The sequence below is a fragment of the Rhinolophus sinicus genome, linkage group LG07 (assembly GCF_036562045.2).
Source record: "Rhinolophus sinicus isolate RSC01 linkage group LG07, ASM3656204v1, whole genome shotgun sequence".
Taxonomy (NCBI): Eukaryota; Metazoa; Chordata; class Mammalia; order Chiroptera; family Rhinolophidae; genus Rhinolophus; species Rhinolophus sinicus.
The window spans coordinates 123,394,767-123,422,390 of record NC_133757.1 but is presented as its reverse complement, the minus strand read 5'-3'; the positions used below and the strand labels follow the sequence as shown (position 1 = coordinate 123,422,390).

Below are 27,624 nucleotides of genomic sequence, written 5' to 3'. Positions count from 1 at the left end.
ATCCGAAAGGTCGTGTATTCCGTGAAGCCCCTACGTGTTGAAGCTGTGAAGAACTGGTTGCGGATAAACTTGTAACATTGTGTTTGTTTTATGCAGACCCTGAGGACAATGTGTGTTTTTAGTCTCCCTTGGGGGATCAGAGAACAACTTGTTCTGTCCTGAGTGTTCACTCCCGTTTTCTGCCGGGTCCTCCCCGTGGACATTGAAACCTGCCGATTTCTCCTCCGTCTTAAAAAGAAACAAAAAAGCTCCACATTCTCTCGCTCCCACTGCCTTATCTCTCCGCCCGGCATCGCCAGACTTCTTGAATGGCGTGAGCTGTCTGTGCCTCCGCATCTCGGAGGTTCTCCTTAGCCCACTCCTGTTTGACCTCCACCCCACTATTCCCTGGAAACCGTCCCTGCCGTGGTCCCCCATCATCGCCACGTGCCGAGATCCCGTGGACAGTTTTCATTGCTTAACCCCACTTGCGCTCTCTGCGGCCTTGGACTTTGTCTGCCATTTCCTCCTTGGAACACTTTGCCTCTTGACTGACTTGTCATTCATCTTTTCAAGTTTTTCTTCATTCTTTTGTTGGTACGTCCTCAGTTTCCATTGCAGGCTCATCCTCTCCCACCTGCTCGTCAAATGTTGGTGTTCTTCAATTCTCAGTCCTAGGATTGGACGTTTTCTCGCTATAAATCTTTTTTTGGCGGGTTCATTCAATGCCCAGAGTTTCCTGTCTATACCTTCATCATTTTCAGATTTATATTTCTGATTTGTACTATTTCTGAGTCTTGAGTCAGTTGTTTTCCAGACCAGTTCTTTTTCAAACTCTATAGGGAAGGTCTTAAAAGTTACAATATGTCACAGATCAGCACTTTTGTAAAATACAATAAACATAATTTACTGGAAAAGGTTAAAAAGTAGAAATTTGTATTAGATTCAACAGATGGAAAATTACTCTGTCGAATTGCAATAAAAGCTTGTAAACATATATTCTCTTTTTCTGTACTTCCTCATGAACCAGTAATAAATAGTTTGCGGGCCACACTTTGAATAGCACTGCACTATACCTTTTCTCTTGGATTTTTCAAAGGTACTTCAAGACCAACCTCAAGAACTTATATTTCCTCCAACAGAACAAACTAGCCCTTTTTAGTTTTTCCCGTTTCAGTATTCAGAAACCTAGGAGTCATCTGAGACACCTCTCTCTCTTCCGTCTAACATATTCAGGCCACCACTAAGTTCTGTGTATCACCTGTTTTCCACATTCCTCTTCTTCACTCCGATCCCACTGCTTCCACGTTGATCCCAGACACCATCTTCTCACCTGGACTACTCACTACACTAGCCTTCCAGTTCTTTCTACTTTGCAGCCAGAATGATCTTTTAAACGAAGGTCCTGTCACCACCCTGCCTTTCAGCCCTCACTGGCCTCCAGTTGCTGTCAGAATAAAGGCCAGCAGCTTGATACAGCCTTCTGCCCTTGAACTTGACTTAACACCTTCTTGTTTCCAACTGCTCTGCCTGTGTTCTTTCCCTCCCATGTGCCCCGCTCCCTTCTGCCCAGGACCTCTGTACATGCTGTTCTCTTTCAAGAAGTATCTTTGTTTTCTCTTCATTTAGTTAATTCCTACTTTTCCTTCAGATCTGAATTGAAACATTACCTGGAGAAGCATTTTCTTATTCTTCCAAATTAGATCAGATCCCACATTAAAGCCTTTCCTAGCGCTCTGAGTCATTGTTTATTGCGTTAATCTTAGTTTGTAATTATGCAGTTGTTCAGTGATTGTTTAATAACTGTCTTATCCTATTAGATTGCAAGCTCCGCTGACTGTGCCTGGTTTTGTGTCCCCAGTGTCTAGCGGAGTATCTGCCATGTAGTAGGCACATAGTCAATATTTGCTGAATGACTGAATGAAGGTGGATGGTCGTTTGAAATTACCTTTACTATCTCATTAGTTTACCTGGCACAGAGGTGAACGTGAAGTTAGTTAATGGAGAACGAGATATATTTTTAAAGTGTTAAGGGAAGTGTACGGAGGACAGCTTGAGTAGATTTGCGTGCTGTAAGCAGCACATACAATGGAGATGCATTGGGAGTCAGGCCGGGGATGGGATTTGACCGTGACCGCCATGGGTGATAGGAGGACGTGGCGGTGTGTCGAGAAGTCCATGATTGGTCAAGTCCCGGTGCATGGCGAAGCTAGGGTAGGATGGAGGGATGAGAAGGAAACCTGGAATCCTGCTGAGGACTGATACACCTGTGAGGTAACTGTCCCAAGGGAAGGGTAGGTAATTCGCTGAAGTTCAGGAAGAAAAAAGTGGCAGAAACAACGTCATGAGGCCATCATCACCCAGGATGCTCTGCTGCGGATCCATCTGCTGCGCAGGAAACCCGGTGTTCACAGCTGAATTGCTTCGCAGCTCGCTTAGTATGCAATGTGCTAATTTTATTTTATACTCAGTACTATTGGTCTTAGCTCGGTGAAATGCTTTGTTTATCTGATGTCAGCAGATGTTTATCTGATGACAGGAGCAGAATAAACGTGTTGGGAAGTTATTTGATAGTGGTAGAGAGTAATGTAAATTAGAGACACTTTTTGCTTTTGCTTTTATTGACTTAATTACTTTTTAATTACTTTTGATTATTAAGGAACAGTAATATTAGCATTCTGTGATCACGTATGTGTCTATAATGCATTGTATAACAGTTTGTGGCAGCTTAAAATTTTATTGATTCATGGATTTTGTGCTGTAAAGAAAAATTCTGTGTACTCATTTACTGCATTCATTCATTTCACAGATATTTATTACGCAGCTACTATATTTAATGCACGTCCAGGCATTGGAGATGCAAAGTAAATAGAACTCAGTTCTAGCCCCAAAGCAGCATAGTTTAGGAGAAAGTCAGACTGTCAAACAAATGAATATTATGACGTTCAGTGTCAGTATCTGGCAGCATGGGGTGTTGGGAGGACAGGGTAGGGACAGCTATAAGTAAGTGTGGAGCTGAAAGGAGTGGAGATTTTAGCACATCGTTTTCAGAGGTGTTGGTAATTGGGCTAAATTCAGGGCCCCTCTGGCCAAAAGTTGGTCGTTTCAGTCAGTGCATGTGTGTTTGCCCAAGGTGTTACTGTCTTATCATCCGTGTGTTCTTGGGAATAGAGAAGAAGAAGAGCTGATGGCCATTATGTGGGTCAGAAGTGGAAACATGACGAATCCTCTAGTCAGGTAATGTACCAGGTCCCTGTTCAAGCCTTTCTCCACCAGGGACCAACTCGACTTCGAATCTAGTGCGTGAAGCTTGGAGACGCCTTGTTGCAAGTGTGCTCGCTTCTTGATGAAACTAAAGATTTTTCTTTTAAATAATGAAAACTAAAACTCACTTCATAAAACATCCAGTTTTAGTTAGCACGTTACTGTTAGTGGAGCCTTAAAAAGGTTTGGTGTCAAGTCCGTTTGTTAAAATAAGGATCACAGCTGTGCTTTCTCCAGGGTAATGTAAGTGCCTTTGTGTGATTATGTGGATGGAGAGAGGATTTTTATTTACTCCACAAGAAAGCATGCTTTAACTTCAGTTATAAAACGGTACGAGATCATTTTCTTTTCCTTCTTGGTAGATGACAAAGTTCCTAAAAAATTCCAGAATTCCCTTGTTCAACTTGGGCTGAGCACCATGAAGTCTGCAAACACATGTATAGGCCGACCGGTGTTGCTTACCAGTTTGCACGGAAAGCAAGAGGTGAGAGTTCTTTTCATTCCCGTAGTTTAGAGAGATTTGCCATGTTTGTGATTCTAATTTTCAACACATACAGGAATAAATGAAAATCTATATTTTAAAAGACCCTTGCATCTTTATTATAAACTTTCCCGTTGTTTGAAGTCTACGACTGCCATGGGACTACAGCCCCTGAATGTTGTAATGGAGAGAGGTCTTTCCTTGGGAGGTAGTGAGACACATACGATCGTCCCTCTTTCTCCCAGTCTGTTAGTTATATTTCTCTACAGAAATTATTTTAGGGTCTGAAGGTCATACAAATATTTGATCACCCTCCCTGTTTTCAGCTGAGTTTCTCCTTGCTGCCACTCATCGGACCTGAGAGTCTAAGCCCAGACCTTTTTCTGGGTCATGTTTGGCAGCTTGGCTTTCTTCTCTGCTGCCAGCCCCTGCCCCTCCGTATCTTCTGCTGCTCATTACACAGGTTCTCTCATCCACTGGGGCCCTCTGGAAAGGTTTCGAAAGCTTTTATCGGCTGATGGCACACCTCCCATTCTTTTCGTTGTTCTGGGCTTATACTTTTAAAAATCCTTTACTGTGTCTTGTGGAAGAGAACACTGCAAATGCGTGAGCTCAGCCCACCTTCTGGAGCTAGAAATGGTCGCTTCTCTCCCTCACATCTCAGTGGTGAGGTCCAGGTTCCCACGAAGCCCTTAGGCTGGCCCCTCACGTTGCCTGCGCGCAGCATGTGCTCCAGGCCGGCCTACCTGATGGGTAGCTTGCCTTCAGTGTTTTTCTCCTCTTCTCACCTGCTAATGCCTTTGTCTCCTTTCCGAAATCCACCTTTCACGTCTTCCACCGTTTTCACTGTGGGATCTTTCCTAACCTTCACAAAAAGATGTAATATTTATAAAACCTTTCTGGGTGACTTGTGTCAGATTGTAGCGCCTTTGGGTGAGGACTGTGTCTGCAGCTCCACGTCCTTGGCTGTGCTTAGTTACCTGCCTTATAAAGTAATGATGTTCTATGAGTATTTATTTTCTCACCATCTCATTTTCTGTGTTCTGGGCAGGTCTATACGGCCTGGCCTGTGTCCGGATTTCCTGGAGGCAAGGTTGGCCTGAGTGATATCGCACAGAAGAATGTGGGTGTCAGGGTTGGTGATACCATCCGGGTCCAGCCTCTTCTGGGTGCTGTGCTGCAGGCTGAGGAGATGGACGTGGCACTCAGGTTTGGCTCTTTTCTTTGGTGGCTGCATCAGCACCGCCGGGTAGGAATAGTTGAACAAGAATCACAAATGTGAACCACATACGTAATTCTGCATTTTCTAGTAACCACATTTAAAAAGTAAAGAGAAACAGATGGAATTAATTGTAATTGTGTATTTTGTTTAACCAATGTATATAAAATCTTATTCTAACTTGTAATAACTATAAAAACGATCAATAAGATATTTTGCATTCAGTTTTTCAAATTAAGTCTTCAAAATTCAGTCTGTATATTACAGTAGGAGCACATCTCAGTTTGGACTAGCCACATTTTAAGCACTCGATGGCCACATGTGCTGAGTGGCGAGTGGCCTACCGTATTTATTAGACACACAAGCTAGGTGAGTGCTGTGTAACCTAGGGACTAGGGACTAATGTCCTGTCACTCGAGTATGCTCTGACAGTGTCGTGAGAGGAATTATTACTGATGAATGTTTAACGCTGTTTTTCATTTTGGTTTGCAGTATAATCAGGGCTTCTTGTCTTTTTTACAGTTGTAAAGAAGGGAGTAGATTACGGTGAGTAGGCAAGAAACAAGTTTTAATTAAGACTGCGCGAGCAAAGTACCTGACTGTCTATTTTAACTCCATGATTATTCAATCTAGTGAAAGTTATTTCTATCAGGTTTTTAAGTAGTCCCTCACCAAAGACTAATTGTTTGAATCAACCTATCAAAGAGTATAGCCCATCCTGGAAACTCTGTGTCTGACAGGATTGTGACTCATTTTATGAACACCGTATCAAAGTTTGTTTTAAAAAAGCATCTTTTGATACTTTCATATCACCTTAGTAATAGTTTTGGGGATGTGTCTGTATTACATGCAGTAATCACAAAACATTTTCCAATTTATCTTTATTTAAAAATGTTTTCTCTTTTGCTAGTTTCATAGACGCCAAACTGGAGCTTTGGCACATTTTTTCCTTTAAAAACAGGAAGATGTTTTCAGAGCATTTAATAACCATATAACAAACAGTAAATAAAAGGCAGAAAGGAAAAGGAACACCACATATGTTGAGGACCAGTTGTGTACTATCTCGCACGCGCACACATTTTTTCCCTTTTTCTTATTTAATCCTTGAAATATCCTGCAAGGTATCCATACTCACCCTTTTTCTCAGATGAGGAAACGGCTCCGTGAGCAGTAACTTGCCCGCCCTTGTAGGCGTTACTGAGCCCTGCTGTGCAGACTGCGCAGGGTTCCTCTTCACTGTTTGCAGGCAGGGCTGCAGTCCGTCCTCAGTAGCTGGGTTTTTTATGACCTACTAACTTGTGTGAACCCTTGAGGGCACAGCAGCCTTATGTAATAATGATCACCTACTGTGTTTTAAATGGAAGCTTGGTTTTAAAAATTTTTATTTAAAAAAAAAATGTGTATGTTTTAAATGTGGCAGGGGAGCTTAGACAAGAAACTTAATTTCCAAGAAAAATCAGTAATTTTTATCTGCTGCTTAACTTATACAGTATTAGAAATTTTTCATTAGAAAGTTTAGAGCTCCTTCTAGTGGAAATGATTTTATCTGCACCCATTCTCTTTCAAAAGCAAACGTGTTTTTTCTGCTTTTTTAAATATCTCTATTCAGAGTTTAATAAATAGAAACAATTTAAGTACAACTTGGTTCAGAGTTCTATAAACAAGTAAATTTAAGCATTTAGGGAGACACATGATTTCCTCTTTAGTTTATACATATATTTGATTCATGAAATTTCTTCCTTGTGCTCTTTCTCTTTTATGTGACTACACAGACCATTCTTATTGTTTGTGGTAGTTTTGTTCTATAAAATTGCCACGAACACTGGATTAGCAAACACTGAACCATTTAAATTATATATATATATATATATATATATATATATGTCTGCATTTTATGTAGATTATAATCCTAAATCCTTAAAACAGCTCATTCTGGTGTATTCTACTTTCTTTATTTTACAAAAGAGAAGAGGTAGATCAGAAGTGTTAAGTAGCTTGCCTGAGGCCACCCCACTCACAGATGCCCATATTAGGGATTCACCCCCCCCCCCATTGGCCCAAGGATTCAACCTCCCTCCCACTGGCCCCTGAGCTAGAACTTTCTGCTCTCTGCTACACTGCCTCTCTGGTCATCTCTGATAAGAGATGAAACAAGAGGTCTTTTTCACCCTCAGCCTTGAAAGTGTTGGGTGACTTAACTTTACTTAACTTTTTCGCCTGCTCTGCTCACGTCCACAAGTGACTGGGAAAGCTCTGCTAGTATTGATTGGGGGCTGACAAGTAGATTTTAGCAAGTCAGTGAATTTGCACGTGGGGAATTTGCAGATAATGAAGATGGACTGCATTGGTTTGTTACTGAGAAAGTGGTTGGAGAACCCGGCCCAGATGGGCCTGCTGATACATCTCTCCTGAGCTCTCCTGCACCCCTCCACCGCTGTGTGGCCTCTGCTGCACATGATCTGAGAACTCGCCAGGAACGTTTCTTTACAAGTGCAGTGATTTTTAGGTGTGCCTACTTCCCGTACTCAGACGAGCAACCTTCCTGTCAGAAGATGAGTTACCCATCAGAAGAAGAGTTCTCGTTTTCCTTAGGCGTGCCTTCCTCGAGAATAAACTTCCATTGCACCATTACTCTCCTTTTTCGTATTTCTGCCTCTTCAGCTAATGTGCTATATAGGATTTATTTTTCCTGAAAGATAATTTATACATTATGCAAAGGGAATGAAGTGAACTATTTATTCTAATAATAAAAGCCTTTGTTCAAGTTAGGCAAGGTCAGTGAGGGAATGATTAATTTAGGCCAGTGTTTTTCAAATGTTTTTGACTGACAATAAAAAATACACTTTTCATTGTGATTCATTGTACATAGCCATCTACAGTAGATATACTTAAACAGTGCACATTTGCACACGTGTATACCTGTATGCACATTAGTATATAGATATATGTGCGTCTAATAAAATAATGTTTTACAGGGCAGTATTTACCCTTTCTATGTATGATGTACTCTTCAGACAGGTTAGCTAGCATGTCCCTAGGTAGACAGGGTGGTCCCTGGTGGAATAAATAAAGACAGCCATATCCTAAAACTCCAGGTTTTGAAATCACTCCTTTGCTCCAGGACAAAATGTAACAAAGCATTGAGGTTAATCATAAAATTCCTTTTGGCCTGACAAATGGAGCATATCTGATAAATAAGAGTGGGTTATTTCGCTAATTCCTTCAGGATGGGCAAGCAGAACAAACCTGGTAGACGAATTTCATTAGAACAGGCCAGTTCCCTTCTTCAAACAGTTCCCTTCTTCAAACAGTTCCCCTTCCCCAAACAGGCAAGGGAAGGTATAAAATTAAGGGCTTTTGCTTCAGTCATGGGGCACCCCCATTCAGGACCCCCTCCTGCTCGGGAGCTCTAACCCTTTGCTTTCAATAAACTCGTCTGTTTTTAAAACTCTTTGCCTCTCCTGGGTCTGTATTTCCATTCTTGGGTCTCACGAGACACAATCCCGGTACTCACTCACTCCAAAGTCTGGACTCACAGAGACATATTCCTTCTTCACTCTGACATTTTGTATTCTGTTTAAAAAGGTGCTGGATGGGACTGACTGAAATGGTTTCATGATCCATTAATGGATCATACCCTGTGTTTTAAAGAACACGGATTGAGGCCTGTAAGACACCAAACTGCAAATGACATTTTCATGGCTATAAGAAATACCTGGAAATTGTAAATCATTCCAAAATTGTGTAAATTGTTCCAGGTTGTAAACTAATTACACTTTTGATTAAGTCTACATTACAACTATGTACTTGTCATTTGCATTACTTTTAGTTTCTCTTGTACTTAATTTTTTTTTCTGTTTACCCCACATCCACCCTTTACAGTGACAAAAATGTGGAGATTAATGAAGAACAATTAGCTGATTGTCTTCTGAGAAAACTAGGTGAGACATTTTGAACAGTTTTTTAAATTATAAGAAGCAAGGCAGCAGCAAATAATGGGTCTTCAAGGTCTTGTATACGTAATAGTTTTCTTCAGAACAATGTAGAGAATATTCTTCTCAATGAATTACTGTCCTTTTAAGATAGGGATTTGGGGTTTTTTCCCCAGTGTATTAATTGGCAGTTGAATAGCAGAGAGAATATATGACTTGTCTGCACAAAGTCGGTGCAAGAACTGAGGCTTGAGCCCTTGAGCTCTGGCTCTTTCCAGGGAGAAGCATCATCTTGGCATGTTGGTTGAGGTGTACCATTTTAGATTAGTTTATTATCGAAGGTGGGGTGCATGGCTGTTTGTTGTTGTAGTTGATAGAATTTTAGATGTATGGCGTGTAGAGAATTTCAGAGAATCTTGTCCTTTGATCTCCAGATAGTGATCTGTCATTGGGGGATGTCAGGTCCTTTATTTTTTGTGACAATTGTTTTAATACTCCCATCTTTGATTGTCTTTTCAGTCAGATTTGTTAATAGATGAAATAAAGTGCTATTAAACCTTAAATGGGTAAAAACTTGTGCTGACCTATATATTCATAAATTGTTTTCTAGATGGCAAGATTGTTTTACCAGGCAACTTTCTGTATATTACATTCTATGGACGACCGTGCAAGCTGCAAGTGTTGCGAGTGAAAGGAGCAGATGGCATGATACTAAGGAGGCTTCAGCATGACCCTGACAGTGGTGCCCGGGGAGTGGCCTCAGAACAGTCCAGCACAGAAGCCAGTACCATGGATATGTCCTTACAACTAAGCCAGTTGGACCTGGAAGAACACCACGACCCGGCATCCAGCAGTACTCCTTGCAAACCAGTCGATGGCAGAATGACAGATAGAGCTGGTGACATTTTGCCGGATGTCACACACAGTCCTGGTGGCAGCAGTGGACTTGGGCTGGAGGAAGTCACAAGTCTTAAGTGTAGTTTAGCGTCTGCCAGGGAAGGAAATGAACATCTTATCAGTGAAGAGAGATTGCTTGAGTCAGCCAGCATGGGAGCAAAATGCAACACCGACACTTTTTATTTTATTTCTTCAACAACCAGAGTCAATTTTACAAAGACGCGTACAAATTCAAAAGAGCAAGACAACCAATTCAAAGTGACTTATGACATGATAGGAGGCCTAAACAGTCAGCTGACAGCAATTAGAGAAATAATTGAATTGCCTCTCAAACAGCCTGAAGTTTTCAAGAGTTATGGTATGTTTTCTTCAGTGTATTGCCCCCAAAAGTGTTCAGTTCAGACTCAGAAGCCGTTGGCTCATTCTACTTATCTAATAATCATTCACCCTCTATTCCTAGTTTTCTTTCCTGAGTGGTAGGTATGGTAGGAGGTGTGAGTTGCTTTGGGAGAGGCCAGTTAGATGAGCCTATTTTTATGCCTGGTCTGCCTTAGTTGCAGCCTTGTCTTTTAATTATATACTTCCACATAATCTAGAATCTAGAACAAGTATTTTGTCATACTAGAACAGCTGTAATAACTAAAGAAATAAACCACACATTCAGATAACGCTGGATAAAACTTCTTGGTTAGAAAGTATAGCTGTGTGACTTGGTTCCTAGGAAACTCAGGGCTTCCTCTGTGTGGTTACTGCCCAGATTCTCTGCATATATTTGGTGATTTACTTTTTCCTTTTTCATTAAAAAATGTATATATACTTTCATGAAATTGTGCGTGTGTGTGTGTATACATATATATCAATAATTAAAATGAGCCCTTGGATTGATATTTTGCTAGTAATGCTTATATTCTCCAAGATGTCTAGTTGGATGAAAATGGGGATTGGTGGCTGGCTTTATGCCATTATTGTGTCTAGACTTTGTTTTCTGAGAATCTAGGACTGGGCATGGCAGCAATGGGCGTCCAGCCAGTTTTGTACCAATGTGCCTGGCTGGTTGGGTCCACAGACAAAGAAACGGGCATTGCTAGAGATCAGTGTTTGGACTTGTTAGTACATATTTCTGGGCAGGGAGCAGGGGATAAGGTCTGATTCCTTCCATTTTGTGATACGAGGCAAATGTATGTTTTTAACTCATGTTTGAAATCGTATGACGACACAAGAAACCTTGTAGTGCTGAATCCAGTGTTGGCTTCTTTTCCTTCTAGGAATTCCTGCCCCTAGAGGAGTGTTGCTCTATGGCCCTCCGGGTACTGGAAAGACAATGATCGCCAAGGCTGTTGCTAATGAAGTCGGAGCCTATGTTTCTGTAATAAATGGTCCTGAGATTATCAGCAAGTAGGTGCATAATTTGATAGAATGAATAATAGTAAATATACTTCTTAAATGTGATTTTTAAAAATGGTTGCATACTATTCTGTCTGTATGTTTCATATGTTAAAATAGTTTATATTTGCTTTTGAATGTGTATAAAAATTAAGTTTGAAAAATAATTTAAGTATTCTAGAAATATTTGGAAATTCACATGAGCTTTATAGACAAAGCTTTAAAAACAGTAAAAGTTGGTCCTTAAATGTATTTTATTTATTTCAGATTCTATGGGGAGACCGAAGCAAAGTTACGTCAGATATTTGCTGAAGCCACTCTGCGGTATTCTTTATTTTTAAATGTTTGAAGTTAGTAGTAGTCAAGGCTGTATTAATCAAAGTAGAGATACTAGCACTTTATACAAAGCATGCAAGAATAGTACAAAATTAACAGTGACAGCACTAGAAATCGATTGTAAATCTAATAATGTTCTAACTAACCTATTTCTATCCAGTACTGTTTTGGAAGTTCGGTAAATGAGTTATTAAATTACATAAGGTAGCAAAAGGTACAAACTTCCAGTTATAAAATAAGTAAATCATGGGGATGAAGTGTACAGCATGGCGACTATGTTTAGTAAAGCTATTGCACATTTGAAAGTTGTAAGGAGAGGAGATCCTAAAAGATCTCATCACAAGAAGAAAAGTGTTGTAACTGATGGTGACAGATGTCGACTAGACATTTTGCAGTATGTACAAATATTAATCATTATGTTGTACACCTGAAACTAATATAAAGTTATATGTCGATTATATCCCAATTTAAAAATTGTATGAGGTAACTAAGACAGTATTGTTTGCTAAGTCACGTGACTGTGCTTGAGCATATAAATTTGCGGTTTTCTTTCTTTTGGGTAGTTAGGCATATCCAGCATATCTAGTTCCCTTAGTAGACTGCATTATAGTAGCCCTTTATGCTTTAAACTTTGTTTTATTATACTTTTCTTCAAAGGGACAGATCTGTTGCCCTTTGACAACGATTCTTATTGATGCTTCTTCAGATTAGACTACATGTTACATTGCAAGGAGCGTTAGAGTATGGTCTGTAACTTGATCTAATGTAATACTCTAACATGGCTATGTCTCTATCATTGGTTTGGTATTTAACTTACAATGACTGCTCTCTTATCAAAAGAACTTCCATTTTTAAAGTATTTGCTCCCAATGATAGTAGATGAACCGAGTAGTTTGAAGTCCCAGGACTGAAGGCTTGAGAACCAGGGGTATACCTTATGCTTAGTGTGCTTTTGTTGTCAGTGTTACGTTTCTAGTAGCTGAGAGTTCCTCTTGTGAGAGAATTCACATCTCCTTGGAAGAACTGATCATGTTGAAAGGTTTTTTTAATAGGTAAAAAACGAGGGAGTGTTTCTACTTTCTGTCCCTTGGACGTTAAACCTGCTCAGAGGGACAGCATCTTTGGCCAGAGCTCCTGAATCAATCCCGGTGTAACAATTTAGCGGCGTTAGTGGGCAGGTTCTGTCTATGCGTAGACTTATCTCATGAGCTATAGACTGTTCGCAATGCTCTTCTTTGTGCTGAGGGCAGACCCACTAGAATGCGATCTTGGTGAGTTAATAATTTGGGCTAGAATTCATCCAGGGTTTTTTCAACTTCACATCCTATTGCCTTTGTCTTTAATATTATTAACTAAAGCCTAAATATGTTATGTTGTGTTTCAGTTAAAAAATTAAAACTTCTTTGGTTTTTAATCAAAATGCAGTGTATTAAATTTAAAAATTAAATGTATATTAGAGAGTTTCCTTTACTTGTTTGTTTTTAGGCACCCGTCAATTATTTTTATTGATGAGCTGGATGCACTTTGCCCTAAAAGAGAAGGGTCTCACAATGAAATGGAAAAAAGAATTGTAGCTTCACTTTTAACACTGATGGATGGTATTGGTTCAGTAAGTATAGTACCATATTGATTCTGTGTAGGAAAGGGTCAATTCTTAAAGTGTACATAAGTAGTAGCAAAAACTATCAAATATGTCTGAGTTTCGGGGTATTCTAGGATAAGGGAAAATATTAGCCGTAAAAACTAGAGGAAAGGCCCATTAAAATCATTTTCTTCAGCACATTTGTTAGTAACTGTTAGGACAGTATAACCTGGCATGTTTTTCTAGTATATAAGATAATATACAGTGATAGATTTCTTTTGTAATAAATGGTGTTAACTTAAAAACCTGGAGCAAAAATCAGTAAGACAGATTTAGCGATTAAATTTTAGGGGATTTTACAAAGAAATTTCGTGAGTAAGTCTTGTATACCCATGTATAAATTGATTCTTTTGGGGCTTTAAGGTTAGCAAGTGAAAGGAAGGAAAGTGAGAGTAATGGAAAACGTGTTTGTAGAGCACTCAAAAGGAATTTACCTTTTTACCAGATTCTCTGACAGGGCATACGCTCTTATAATAATAAAATCTATGTGCTAATTATGAAAGGGAGATGCATATGACTAGTAGAAAACAGGAATGAAGAAAAGCTCTCCAGGCTCCTGACAGCCATTTACCAGAAGAATACACTTTGTTTGTAGGATTGTAAATAACTCATTTTTTAGAGTCATAATATATTAGAACCAAAAGAAACTTTAGAAATCATGTAATCCCAAGTCTTCCTTTTACACATTAAAAAAATGGACTGTTAGAACTTTTTGGTTTTTACTACCTTTTGGGAGTAACTGAACATGTGGAAATAACGTGAAGGTTTGGTATTAAATGTCTGTTATTTGCTAATTAACACATGGTACAGTTTTAAGAGTAACACAAGAGAAGGGTTGCTACCTGGTGGAGGCTGAAGAACCACTTGGTTCTCAGTCTTGGGGCAGGACTTGGGTGTGATTGTCATGTCCCAGGTTTGGTTCTGTTTATAAAGCTGGAGAATCCAGTGTTGTTAGTATGTTGGAGGTGGTGGTGCTCTAAGGACTGACCCACAATAACAACACTCACAAGAGGCTGATATATAAACCGGGTTGCCAATTATTCACTTATAATAAGAAGTATAATTATTAAGCCGAGCAAATATCTTTGTTTATTAATGACTCTATTTTCACCTGAAAGGCAAATATATATGGAGAGCTGTACTATAACTAGAATTCCTGGTGAGTAGGAAGTCAGAGGATCTGTGCTGAGGATCTTAATCGCCATGTTACTGTACCTCTTTCTCTGCCTCTGGGATAGGCCTGTGTGTACTGCTATTCTTACCCTTGGGCGGGCTGGATGTATGTGACACTGATGTTTCAGTCTGGAGATATTTAAGGGCATGTATTTGTCTTCTCAATGCCTAATTCACCTCTAGTATAATTGATTAGGTTTGAGTTTTCTTACTTTGAATCCCATTGCAGTTAAGCTTGGGGTCATTTGATTAGAATGTTGGATATTAACTATGATCATGATCATAGTTCTTTATAATTTGTTCTAGATTTCATTATCAGAGAGTAAGAGTCCATATGTATTCAAGGGTGGCTGATCCTCAGGTGTTGGTTATATTGCTACCTATATTTTCAGGAATTTAAAAACTTACCAAATCAAAAACAGTTCATATGTGAAGATTTCTTTGACAACTATGTAATAGAACCTTGTTCTATTTGAATAATATGTAGGTCATAATCTTTGCTTTCAAGTAGGGGAAAAGGACAACTTAAAACTGTCATTCACTTAACTGTATGGTAGATTATTATATGTTGTTATTCATTAGAATAGTATAGGTAACATGCTAGAAGTGGGTGAGACATCACTTAGGGTAGATTGGAGATGTAAGTTTTGGAAAGCGTTCTAGTTGAGGGAGTATTTAGGCTAAGGTTTGGGAAATGTGGGATAAGTAATAACAGTGTAAGGAATAGGACTCAGCAGCCTGGACAGTTAGAGGCATCCTTGTCTGTATAGCCAGTGTCTGTATGTACGAGGTGTGATCAAATAATACGGTGAACGTTCAAATAAAAAAAAAAATACAGTAAAAGACACATTGCCATTAATCCCCCTCAAAATACTCCCCCTCACTTCAAACACACTTATTCCATTGTTCTTGCCACTTTCTGAAGCAGTTCTGGAAGTCCTCTTTCATCAGTGTCTTTAGTTGCGCTGTCATCGCTGCCTCTGTGTCCTGAATCATTTTGACTTTGGGTAAGAGCCAGAAGTTACACCCTGCCAGATCCAGTAAATAAGGTAGATGAGGACACACTGTAATGTTTTTATTTGACAGAAGTGCCATATACCAGAAGTGATGTGTGACCACGGAGCATTGTCATGATGGAGGATGATTTACGCCACTTTAAAACATACCCTCTCTCAACCGTAGCTCACACCAGACTGACTGCACCGAACATGCTGAAACTTGTCACACACTGTTACTAAGGTTTGATGCGCCGCCTCCCATATTGAAGGTCCCTGCCTTTGCATTGGATGGCGCTTAGCAGCGGCATTCACTGTATTTTGTGATCACAACGGAAAGGCTCTGTGTCACACGTTGCTTCTTGTATGGCAGCTTCTGTCAAATAAAAACATGATGGTGTTTACTCATCCACCTTATTCACCGGATCTGGTACTGTGCGACTTCTGGCTCTTCCCCAAAGTCAAAATGATTCAGGACATGGAGGCAGCCACGACAGCGCAACTGAAGACTCTCATGAAAGAGGACTTCCAGAACTGCTTCAGAAAGTGGCAAGAATGATGGGATAAGAGTGTTCGAAGTGAGGGGGAGTATTTTGAGGGGGATTAATGGCAATGTGTCTTTTGCTGTAATAATTTTTTTTTTAATTTAAACATTCACTGTATTTTTTTATCACACCTCGTATATACAAAACTTCTAGAAGACTAACCTGTTTTCATTTTGTTTTGTTAGGAAGGAAGTGAAGGACGGGTGTTGGTCCTCGGGGCCACAAACCGCCCTCAGGCTTTGGATGCTGCGCTCCGCAGACCTGGACGATTTGATAAGGAGATTGAGATTGGAGTTCCAAATGCTCAGGACCGGCTCGATATCCTCCAGAAGCTGCTTCTGAGGGTGCCGCATTTGCTCACTGAAGCTGAGCTGCTCCAGCTGGCAAACAGTGCTCACGGATATGTGGGAGCCGACCTGAAAGCCTTGTGTAATGAAGCAGGTGAGGGGCTTGCTGTAGTTAGTCTGTACTGATGGGCTTAGCTCTGCTTTATGTACCTACTGATGATTTACTTCTCGTTTCCTAATGGAACCGCGTCATGTTTTCTAATCATAAAATACATATTTATTGGGAAAAATCTAGGTAATTCAGAAAATGATAAAAAAGAAAGAAAAATCACTCTTAATCCTACCTCCTAAAGATAACCACTATTAGAGCGTGTATCCTTTCAGACTTTTCATAATCAGATGCACATGCACATGTAACCAGATGCATTAATGGCAGCGTTAATGCCAGCATTTGTTGGTATTGTGCAGTGGAAATTAGGTTACCTGCAGAAGGGTCACATCTTTCCTTCAGGATAAGCTTTGTGTTTGTGGAAGTGCTATAAAAGTACTTAGTGAAATCCAAGAGTTCTGTGCCTCAGAGTACGTGGCAGTGATGTGTGAGTCGGAACGTGTTTAAGGGCTGCCGTTAACCAGGTGGCATTGACTTGAAGACTCACCAAGACGTCACTGTAGTTACCTTTCAATGTTTGCACAGTTGTTCAGAGTAATTTCATCCACGGGAAAGGTGTCAAATAAGGGCAGTTTCTATAAGCTATTGAAATGTTTGATCAGACAAGTAAAAATTTATTGAGAAATATCTGTTGAGTTTTGTTTTTGTCCTGAGAGGATGGATGTTCATCTTTTGGTAGCCTCAAAAGGCTGGTTTTCTAGTCATCTTAGGTTCCTTTCATTTATTCCTTTTTCTTGTGTGGGCATGTTTTTAAGTCCTTCTACACTTTGGAGGAATTGTTTTTCGAGGTGGCATTCTGTTGCTCCAGTGTGTGCCCTATCCAATATTTCCATAAGCTACTTTAAAGAAAGTAACCTTTGTTAGTAATGGAAAAAACTGAATTCTTGAGTTGGAAATTCTGTTCTTTTAGAGCTTTAGTACAGAATAAATTATTTAGTTGTAGTTCAGCTAACTTAGTAGGACTTGAAGACCTTTCCATCAGTCCTTTGATCCTTTAAATCAGGCTTGATATATGCAGGCAAAGAGCTTAGGGAGGGAAAAACAGGTGGGAAACGAAACATGGAAGAGATATTCAGGAGCCTTTGAATATCTTACTCTTGATGGAGAAAATCCGTTTTGTTTTGTTTGATCATTATCATAATTTCCATGTCTAAGGACTCACAGCTGGGGGTGACTGCAGGTTATGTAGACTACAAGGCAAATATAAACATTCTTCTGTACATTCTGATCTAGGGCAAGATCCCTTTATGTCTGGTTTCTTGCGATTCACAAGAAACGGTGGGTTTGGTCATGGAACTGAATTCCCCAGGGATCAAGAAGCTGCTGTATCCACATAGCTTTGCTCCCTTCATTCCGTTCATGAAAACGAAGAGTCTGGATTACAGGCTTAGCTTGTTCGTTGCACTTTGCTTTATTGCGCTTCACAGCTGTGTTTTTTCCAAATGGAAGGCAAGCCCCTCCACCAGGGAAAAAATTACGTCTCGCTTTACTGAGATCCGGGGACCGAACCCGCAGTATCTCGGAAGTGTGCCTGTACTGTGGAGGCGTGGCTGTGGACTTGCCCGGGTAGGCAAGGATTCATTCTTTGGTGTTCTTTATCAGACACGGTCTGCCTTTTTACTCCATGCACTCCAAGGCTGTGGGGTTCTAGTTGTGCAGAAAGTCTGATGAACGAGAGATTTGTAAATATTAGGTTGGTGCAAAAGTAATTGTGGTTTTAAAGGTTAAAAATAATTGCAAAAACCGCAGTTACTTTTGCACCAAACTAATAGTTATTGACACAGTGAGATACGTACTCAAAAAACTGGAAAATGTAGTGACTTTCCTATGGAAAGAAAATGCTGTGGTTATATAGAAAAAGTGACATTTGAGAAGAAACTTAAAGGAAAAGTGAGAGTTGTGCAGGCAGAATGAGGGGACATAAGAAGACGGGGAAGGAAAACATCCTTTCATCTAATCCTCGCACCAGCCCTGTGTTCTGTGTTGTGAGTATCAGATGGACTGCAGAGGTCTCACAACTAGTACGTGGCAGAGCTGGGGTTTGAACTCAAGGTCGTCTTACTCCAGATTCATACTCTTAATTAAATCATAAAACAGACTTTCGTTAGAGTAGTATAAGGCTTTTTTATTTTCTCTGTGAAACTAAGGGTAGGATGCATTTATAAAGTAGAAAATAAGCATTTTTTTTCACAAGCGAGTATAGCCCAGAAATTAAGTTGTGTCCTCAGACTTTAAGGAGAACAGTGAAAATGTCAGTCACACACCAGCTGTAAATAGAACCATCTACTTTTATGGGCACTGTAGTACTCCCAAGAACTTTAGGGAAATGGCAAGAAAATTTGAGAAATTCTACTTCTTACTTTGTACATTTAATTGGAAAAGTGAAAGGATCAGAGAGGCCTCCAATTTGAATTATACATATAAATATATATGATGTTGTACTTGGCGTATACAAGCATTACATGAATACTAACTGCTGTTAATGTGCCTTAATAATAATGTCAGATTATCAGGTATTGAACTGATCTTCTGTTTTCTCCTAATTTATCAAAGAATCAGATTATGAAAGGGTAATTTTTTAAAAGGTGAGTTTTATAATTAAAGTGTCCAGTATGGAAAATACATGGTTTTGTGTGGACTGTCTTATATACTGTTGTTTGTTGTGTTATATGGTGTCGTTCTCTAACTATATAGCAGAAGAAAATTGAAGAACGGTATGCTAGAATTTTTTGCATGGGATTTTTTTAGAGACGGGGTATAGTAGAAAATGGATTTTGATTGTTGGACAGACCTACCTTTGAAATCAGTCTTGTGACCTTAGGCAAATTCTTAGCGTTTTCTGAGCCTTAGTTTTCTCCATTTGTAAACTAAGGGGTTGTGGTTGACATTATCTGAGTGCCCTTGTAAATATGACCATCCCTCGATAGACAGGAGAAAAAGCAAGAAATGCGTAAAAAGGAAAAAAAAAAGGATGGGAAGAATCAGAAAATGGAAAGGGGAAAACAACAAAAACACCCAAGTTACTCACTGAACTCGGCCTGGCCGCTGGCTGCTCTCCGGCGTACAGCTGGTCTTTCTCCCTCATTGTCTCCTCAGTGCTTTGAGTGTCTTGCACATCGTGCTTCCGCAGGGCTTCCTCCCACAGGGTCTTAGAAACACTGCCGGCAGAACGGACAAATGTTTATTGTGAACTTAGTTGCATTTTCTCAATGAAACACTTTTATAATCTCTGACTAAGGACTTGACTTGAGTAAATTATAGAATTAGTTAGTAATGTAACTCAGAAGGAAAGATACAACAACTCTAAAGTTCTGTATGCATTACAAATAGTAGAACTCTGCTCAAGGGCTATGGGATGGTCTGAGTGCATCCCTCCTACTGTTACGAATTGTGCTTTGAGCATTGGAAGAAAGAAGTCAGCCATAAAGTAAACTTGAACTACTGTCCTAGTTGTAAGTAAAAAGAATTGAATGTTTCATGTGGCATCCTACCTAAATTTAAAGGAGTTATTAGGGGATAATTTGAATGGCTCTCAGTATTTTAAAACGACTGCCTTGGGTGGGAAGTTTGAACTGGTGCCGTTTGTTTTTAACGTGGTAAGTTTCCTTGGGCAAATGGAGGCAGTCACAGCCTTTACATTGACCTTAGAATTACACACAAAGGTAGAATCATTGTTTTTTAAAAGAGTCATGGTAACTTCTTAATATTTGGAAGCAGTGTTAATGGTTCGGCTACATAACAGATGCCCAGTCAGTAAGTGTATGTGAAAGCTGGGAGACACAATGGGACATAATGAGCACCCCGCATCCTTTATAGACTAAGAAAAATGTTTATCAAACTCAGAGTTGGGTTTTGGTTTTAACCCGCGGTGAGATTCTCTCCTCCTCCCCTCGTTGCCTTCAGAAACCCCTCCTCATGCAGAGGAAACAACTCCGAGTGGTTACTGGTCTCTGTCCTGAGAGCATAAACAAAGTGTGGTCTCCCTGTGATGGCTGCAGTAACTGGCTGCTGCTTTCTTGAACATTCCAGTCCATTCATGGCGGTACTGATAAGATTTCTCAGCTTCTCTCTGACCGTGGACTTCTAACTACATTTTGCTTAAAACTGATGCTTTTCAGGGAACATTTCATGTACCAGGAAATGTATTCCTGGTACATGAGTTAATTCTGTCTCTTTCTATTATTTATTCTTCTCCAGAAGAATCCAGATTCATTTCACATGTTTCAATTCAGGGCAAATCACTTGGAGCAGAGGTTCTCCAACTTTGTCGTGTATCAGATCAGCTGGGGAGGTCTGGGCTGGTGCCTGCAGGTTTCTAACACGTTCCCTGCTGCTGCTGCCGCTCATCTGGGGACCACACTTGAGAGCCAAGGACATAGGACACTGGTTCTTTTTTTTTTTTTTTTAATTGGGGAAGGGGAACAGGACTTTATTGGGGAACATTATGTACTTCCAGGATTTTTTCCAAGTCAAGTTGTTGCCCTTTCAATTGTAATTGTGGAGGGTGCAGCTCAGCTCCAGGTCCGGTTACCATTGTTAGTTGCAGGGGGCGCAGCCCACCATCCCTTGCAGGAGTCGAACTGGCAACCTTGTGGTTGACAGCCTACTGGCCCGTGTGGGAGTTGAACCGGCAGCCCTTGGCATTAGGAGCACGGAGCTCCAACCACCTGAGCCACTGGCCAACTTCAGGACATTGGTTCTTAAACTTCGCTCTGCATCATGTTCACCTGCGAAGCCACACACACTCTTCCTCACGCTTCATGGAGTCAGGGAGGTGGGAACTGGAATCAATTTATAATGTTGCCCAGGTGATTCTGAAGCAGCTGCTCCTACGCTTGCCTGTGAGTAGGCATTTGAATCCCTGACTGAGGCCAGTGGTCCTCCAGTTAAACCTGTGTGAGATTCACTGGAATAGCTCATTATATACATTTCTGGGCCCCATCCTACGAAGGTCGAAGTGGGGCCCAGGAATTTTCACTTTCATCAGGTTACAGGTGATACTAACGCTGCTGGGGCAAGGCCCCCGTTCTGAGAACCGCTGATCCAGGCAAACAGCTCTCCGATGTTTAAAGACTCGGTAACTGATTTAAATCGCTGTATTAAATTTAGGGAGTATAATTCTCTGACTACCTGAGAGTGTTGATTTCTTCCCAGAGTTTTTATGTGGCGGACATGTACTGTTCCACACTATATCAGTTAACTCTCCTGCGCCTGGAGAAAATGAGTATAATGGTTTTGAATCAAACTTAAAAATGACAAATAATGCTGAAAGCTGGAAAAGCCACAACCAAGGAAACAGTTAAGAATTAACAATTCAAAATACAAAAGAGAATATCGACATATGTTTTTCCTAGAACATTTGCTTACTTATGATTTGTGGACCTGTGTGTTCTTTGAGCTTTTGTGTGTTGGCTGGCTGATGGTTTTCCTTCTGCCTGGACGGCCTTGCGGTTGGGGAAGCTCTGCCTTTTTACCAAAACGTGGTGCACAGATGTCTAGTAATAGCATCCAGTGAAGTGAGTCAGAATTTCATAAAAGCTACATGAACTATTTCCTGTGTATTTTTGTAATCTAAAGGTTATTGCTTGCAGGATACTACTACGAAAGTTCAAAATCCCTGCAGTATATATATTTGTGCAAGCTTTTTCAGAGGATGGAAGGTTTATAGTCTCTTCTACAGTTTGTAAGAGTGTTACTGCATATTCTGCAGTGTGCCTACTCTTTTCTAATCTTTCCTTCCAGTGTTTCTCAATATTTTCCATACCTTTTGATTTGTCTCCATAGTGAATATGACAATCGGAAATACTACAATAGCGTTGCTTTCAACACTTCGATCTCTTGTTATCTGAGCAGATACATAATGTTGAGGGTTAGGTGTAAAGCTTATTTTTAAATGTTAGGTTTCCTTTATAATTAACTTTTGAACTAGAGCATGGTTTGATATGTCGTGACTTGTCCAAAAGCCTGATGTTTTGTAGCTCACCTTTTTAAGCAAAGAGCAGCTGCATTTTGAAATGTTTTATCTCAAGCGGACAAGCTGTTTACAAGCTCAACTCTGACACATCCTGACATTTAATGTCTGTGTTTGTATTCCTCTTGGGATTAGGCTGCCTTTCTAATTAATTAGTTGCATAGCCTTTTATTAATTCCCTCAAAATTTATAATGTTTTAAATTAACAACATAGATAAGCACACCACACATTTTTAGAAAACATGAAATGTTAATTATGTAGCAGAGACATGAATTATATAAACTCTGCTGAATGTTAGAAGATGCTTAGCAACAGTGTTTTCCAAATATAGAGATTTATTATAAACTTCTCCTTCTAAGGCTGCCTGTGCCATTTCAGGAGAGTGAATATAAATAGAGCTTGATTTCTTCAAGAAGTGGACTCAGTCATTTTGTTTACAGTGAGAGGAAGTATGTGCCTCACATCTCTAGGAATTTATCTTTAGCATCCTTGTTGATTACACATCATTTCAACGTGTTCATACCAAATCCTTGGGCCTTGATAAGAAAGCATCACAGAACAGGAAGAATGGAAACTCTTATTTAAACAATGACTTTGTCATTATTACACTTAAGTAGGTCTAGTAATAATACTGAACCTAATTACTGTAATGCAACTTTTTTTGAGATGGAAAAATTTATCTGTCTTGCACCAGAGTTCTGAGATCTTTATAGCTGTTACTCCTCCCTCCTGCCCGTCACTAGCTTATTTTAACAGGAATTTATGGTGAGTCTTCTATGTGCAAAGTACCTAACAGTCCAGCTCTTATGAAACGTTCTCTTTCTAACATTTTCCACCATTTTTTGAATTCTGCCAATGTTTTCTAAGTTAGAAATAAAATACTGATTCTGCGAAAATTCAGTATTTCTTAATGAAGTCTGGGAAAACAGTGGGGTTTAATGGAGAGCTTATGGGGAGCGCTAGAATCAGATGCTAGCACCACTGCTGTGATCAGCTAAGAGTCATGGGGCAGCCACTCAGCCTCTGGAACTCTGTTTCCTCCCCTGCGAAACAGGGAGAACGTATCCTCAGAGTTCTTATGAGGTTCAAATAAAGCCTGGCAGCCGTGGTCACGGTTCATTCAGGCCCTTGGTAAGCAGGGCCTTTCTCTAAAAAAAAAAAAAGTTTCCTATTTTCTGTGTACTTAATGCATTTTTCCAGTAGAAGCTTTGAACTTGGGTAATATTCCTGGTATTTTATGGAATATTCGTGGTTATCCTAATATAAGAGACATTAGGGAAATCGGGCAGAATCCTTTGACTTGTAGAGTAGTGAGGTTTACGGACTTTGGATCCATCAAGGTCTTGTCCATCAGTAAGAATATGCAGGCTGGAGATAGACAGGCTTGTTGGGGTGAGGGGGTGCCTCCCTGACAGAGCTTCTTGCTGAACGTGGGAGCTGTGATGTCATCCACAGGCAGAGTCATGGTCTCCCTGCCTCCCTCGTCCTGCACGTGAGTCCGCTGCGGGCCTGCAATAGAGCAACAAAATTAAATTGATGTATGTAGCATGATTGCCTCTCTAATTAACGCATTTTATAAGGGATCTTATCTTTGTTCAGTATTGTAGCTGGATAAGTAAGCAGTAATTATGCGATATAATTATCTCATAAAATAGTGACTTTTCCCCTGTTTTGTAATTTTGAAATATAATGATAGTTATATTTGTGATGTTGGGATTTTTCTTACTGCATAAATATTGTGGCTATTACATAAGAGATGGAATTTTTTTTGTTTTGTTAGTGAATTGGGTATCTTAATATTAAGTTTGCCGTTCATTTGAAACGACTACAGCTGAATGGTTTGTTTCAGAAAAACAGGTGGTATTTTTTTTCTGTTTAAGCTCTAAGTGATTTATACCATTTACTTCGCTAGTGGAAAATTTTCTAAGTTGTCTTGCCAAGACTATAAAAGTATAAAACTTGAGGAAAGCTTTTCCTCTAATTAAAACAATCAAAAAAATAAAATCAGTCTGTCTAAATAAAAGTTATTTATAGGAGTTATTCTTGATTTCTTTTTTCTTTACTTTTATCAAATCCTGCCTGCTCTATTTTCAAATTTATTCAGAATTTGAACTTTAAAAAAAAAATTTTAAACTCTTCCACTTGCTCTTGTCTGGACTGTTATGCTGTCCTCTCCCTGTCACTCTGTCCTCCCTCCCAGCCCTCATTATTCTTTACACCGTCTAAGCTGCAGGCCTTTGAATTGTGGGTTTGGAGATGAGGCGAGTCCTGGTTAGAGAGAAGGATTTGGGCGTTGTCAGCAGTTAGATGGTGACTGGAGCCGGTGGACTGAGTGAAATCACCCAGCGTGAGTAGAGTTCAGTCATTCGTTCATGGATTGAGCTGGACACTGCAGTGGGTGCGGGGGCTGCCCTGAGTGAATGACACAGCCTGGGCCCTCCTCTGAGAGCCCAGCAGCGCTGGGTACAGGGCACAGCTGCTGGGTACCAGGTAACTGAGACGGGTGCTGGCTGTTAGGGGACGATCAGGGGCTTTAGAGTGCTATCGAGGAGAGAAGCCGGCGGGGCCGGGGAACACCGCCATTCACACGGCCAGTTGTTAGAAAAGGATGGGAAGAGCACCCACGTGCAGCGGTGACTCAGGCAGATGGACCTGGAGATGTCAGGGAGGAGGTCATGAGAAGTGGGGTGGCCAGAGTTACTGTTGGTCGAGGACTTGCAGTGGCCCAGCCCGTGTCTGGAGCGCCTGCAGGCGCTGATGCATTTCGCACTCACGGCCTCCCTCACAGGGGGTCCTATTTTTATAGGTGAGCAAATTTAGGTGAGAGCGACTAAGGATCTTTCCCAAGGTCGTCCGTGGTGGAGCCAAGATGGACAGCATGAGAGAGCACAGTGCCATCAGGTGTTTAGTTTGGTGCCTGGAGATCACAGGGCTGAGAGTGGTCCTCGTGGAGTCCCGTGCTCGCTTGCTAGACTGCAGGAAACTGAGGGACGATTGGAAGTCGTGGAAACACTGATTTTCAGTTCCTTTTTCCATTTTAATGGTGTACAGTGAAGGTACCAGAGTTTTTGTACCTTCTATGAAAGGGGATAAAGAGTCGGCCTGCCTTCCACCTTTGCCGCATCTGTGCCCTCTGCCCCCCACCCCCAGGTCAAAACCAGATCAGACTGTATTCCTTCATTAATTTATGGTTTCCTGCTGCCTCTCTTCCCCGGGCCTTGCGCTAGTTCACCAAGCTACAGCTCTTCAACCTCTTTTGGAATAAGAATTGTGCTCTAATCAACAATCCTTTTTTTTATAACTCAGCATTTTAATAATGTTGGCAAAAGAGATGAGTAAATAATTTGATATTAAACATTTGAAACCGAAAGCTGTATTTTTAGGAAAGCTTGTTGAAGCCACAGGTTGGCGGAGTGCATTCAGCCTGATGTTAAGAGAACTGAAGGGCCTTGGAAGTTCTGCTGGCCCTGTCCTTAGTCACAGCCCATCGATGCCAGCACAAGCTGGCAGTGACGCCAGGGTGCCTTCCAGCTGCCACCACAGTAGAGGGATGGGGCTCACAATAGACGGCTCCTGTGAGCCCTGTCTTATGCCCGGCACTTGCACTGTTGAAAAGCAAGAGCCCCAGGGCCCTCTTTACGGGTGTTCCGTTTGATGTCTTTTCTGTTTGTGAGCAGTGAGAAATGGAACTCTCCCGGTGACACATCACGTGATACTCTTCAGCGTGTCTGTCCTGAGTCCTGAGTCGAAGGTCGGTAAACACTCCAGATAAAAACAGAAATGTCTGCAGTTCTGATAGTTTGGGGAAAGTACACTTTCCAAAGGGAGACTTAAGATTTTGTTACACTGGCTTTCAGTCTTCATGTGCCTGAGTGTATTATTAGGAAATTTTATGCTCGACTCTTAGCAGTTGAGGTCTGAGATCCAGATGCCCATGTTTCCTGTTACTTTTTCATATAATTAAGTGTCTGTAGGGTAGGTAGTAATTCTAAAAGCATTGTTCCTGGGATCAGTAGAAGTTCATTGTACGTTTCTAATAAAGGAACCTAATTACCATCTCAAAAATCACAGAAGTTAGCTAGCAGTGAGTGTGAAATTGTAGGGTTCCACATGCATGGGGCCACGTGATGTTTGTTGGTTGAATCTGGCGCAGATGGTTTTGAAGAGCATGAATTTAGAGGAATTGCTCACGTCCGGAAGTGATTCTATCTGGATAGAATCGAGGGGCACCTTCAGACACTGGAAAGTACAAAGTACGCAGGCGCGAGGCTGCCTGAGGCACTTTGCCTTTTCTTCATCGGTCTTGTTTTCTCAGCTTCCGAGTGCGTTGGAAAATAGGGTAATGAAAACAAAATGACACGTTTAGTTTTTAATTAGCTCCACCTGTTTTTTGTTTCAAAGTTGTGTTTCTTAAGATCATGGAAGTATTGCTTCTGTTTTTGTTTACATTTTAAAAATTAACTTTAAACTGGGTAAGGAAAGGAAATGTCATAGGTTGCTTGCCCTAAGCTATATCCCTTGATGATGTACATGTGTCCATTTGCTCGTCTAGTTAATTTACTTCTGGTTTATAAAAATACACGTATTTTTAAAAATTTAATTTCTTGGCATAGATTCTAGTATGTCCTTGTGAGGAATGGTCGATGTCCAATAATTAAGCTTAGCATCATAGGATTTTAAAGCCAAAAAAAACGATTTGGAGAAAATTGATTTTTATCTCTCCATTCAGTAAGTGAGATAACTGATGGCCAAAGAGGCAGTTTTATGTCAGGTGCCACCTGAGCCAGTGGCTGATTTAGGACCATGGAGGACTGGTTGCGTCAGTATGATGGCTCGAAGGATCTTTAATTTTTGCAAGCTCTGATGTTTCTTTTACGTTTAATTCATAAATTCTGTGTTTCAATTTATATGCTGTTTTCAAGAACAGCATTTATATGAAAGAGAGGACCTCTGTATAGAGTCTAGAGCCGTAGAACCCCAGGCTGGGAAAGCATCTGAAGGCCTGTGGCACACAGCTTTTGAAATCTGTAACTTCCATGTTCTGTGTCCTTTCTGACTGTCTGCCGTACTTCATCTTCTCACTTATCCACAGACAGATTAACAGAGGAGGATGTAGGTTTCTTTAAAGCCTGTTCTTTTATATTTCTAAGAGTGAACTTAGACAGGATCGGGGTTTTGTCTTGTTCTACAGGGCCTCGTGGTCTCTAAAGTGTCAGGCTCGTTCTTGTCCCTAGGCCTTTGGATGTGCTGCGCCCTCTGTCTGGAATACTCTGCTGCCTCTTTGGCCTTAATTCTCATGTTATCAGTTTAAGATCAGCTCATTTTTCAGGTCTGAGTACTTGAGCTTGGA

The 27,624-nt window shown here is 40.5% G+C and overlaps 1 protein-coding gene across 6 annotated transcripts in view; it reads left to right on the top strand.

The window, feature by feature from the left end:
* Positions 1-27,624, top strand: part of AFG2A (AFG2 AAA ATPase homolog A) — a 275,426-nt gene that overhangs the window by 1,367 nt on the left and 246,435 nt on the right. For 4 of the 6 annotated variants that reach the window (XM_074338543.1, XM_074338542.1, XM_074338541.1 and 1 more), the window contains exons 2-10: positions 3,606-3,727; positions 4,776-4,933; positions 5,466-5,489; positions 8,826-8,884; positions 9,486-10,130; positions 11,038-11,167; positions 11,423-11,479; positions 12,977-13,100; positions 16,032-16,287. In XM_074338543.1, coding sequence (XP_074194644.1) covers positions 3,606-3,727; positions 4,776-4,933; positions 5,466-5,489; positions 8,826-8,884; positions 9,486-10,130; positions 11,038-11,167; positions 11,423-11,479; positions 12,977-13,100; positions 16,032-16,287 — 1,575 coding nt within the window. Of the gene's footprint in view, positions 1-14; positions 3,217-3,605; positions 3,728-4,775; positions 4,934-5,465; positions 5,490-8,825; positions 8,885-9,485; positions 10,131-11,037; positions 11,168-11,422; positions 11,480-12,976; positions 13,101-16,031; positions 16,288-27,624 lie in introns of those variants that run through there. The other 2 variants (XM_019741389.2, XM_019741388.2) reach the window with 2 other exon arrangements.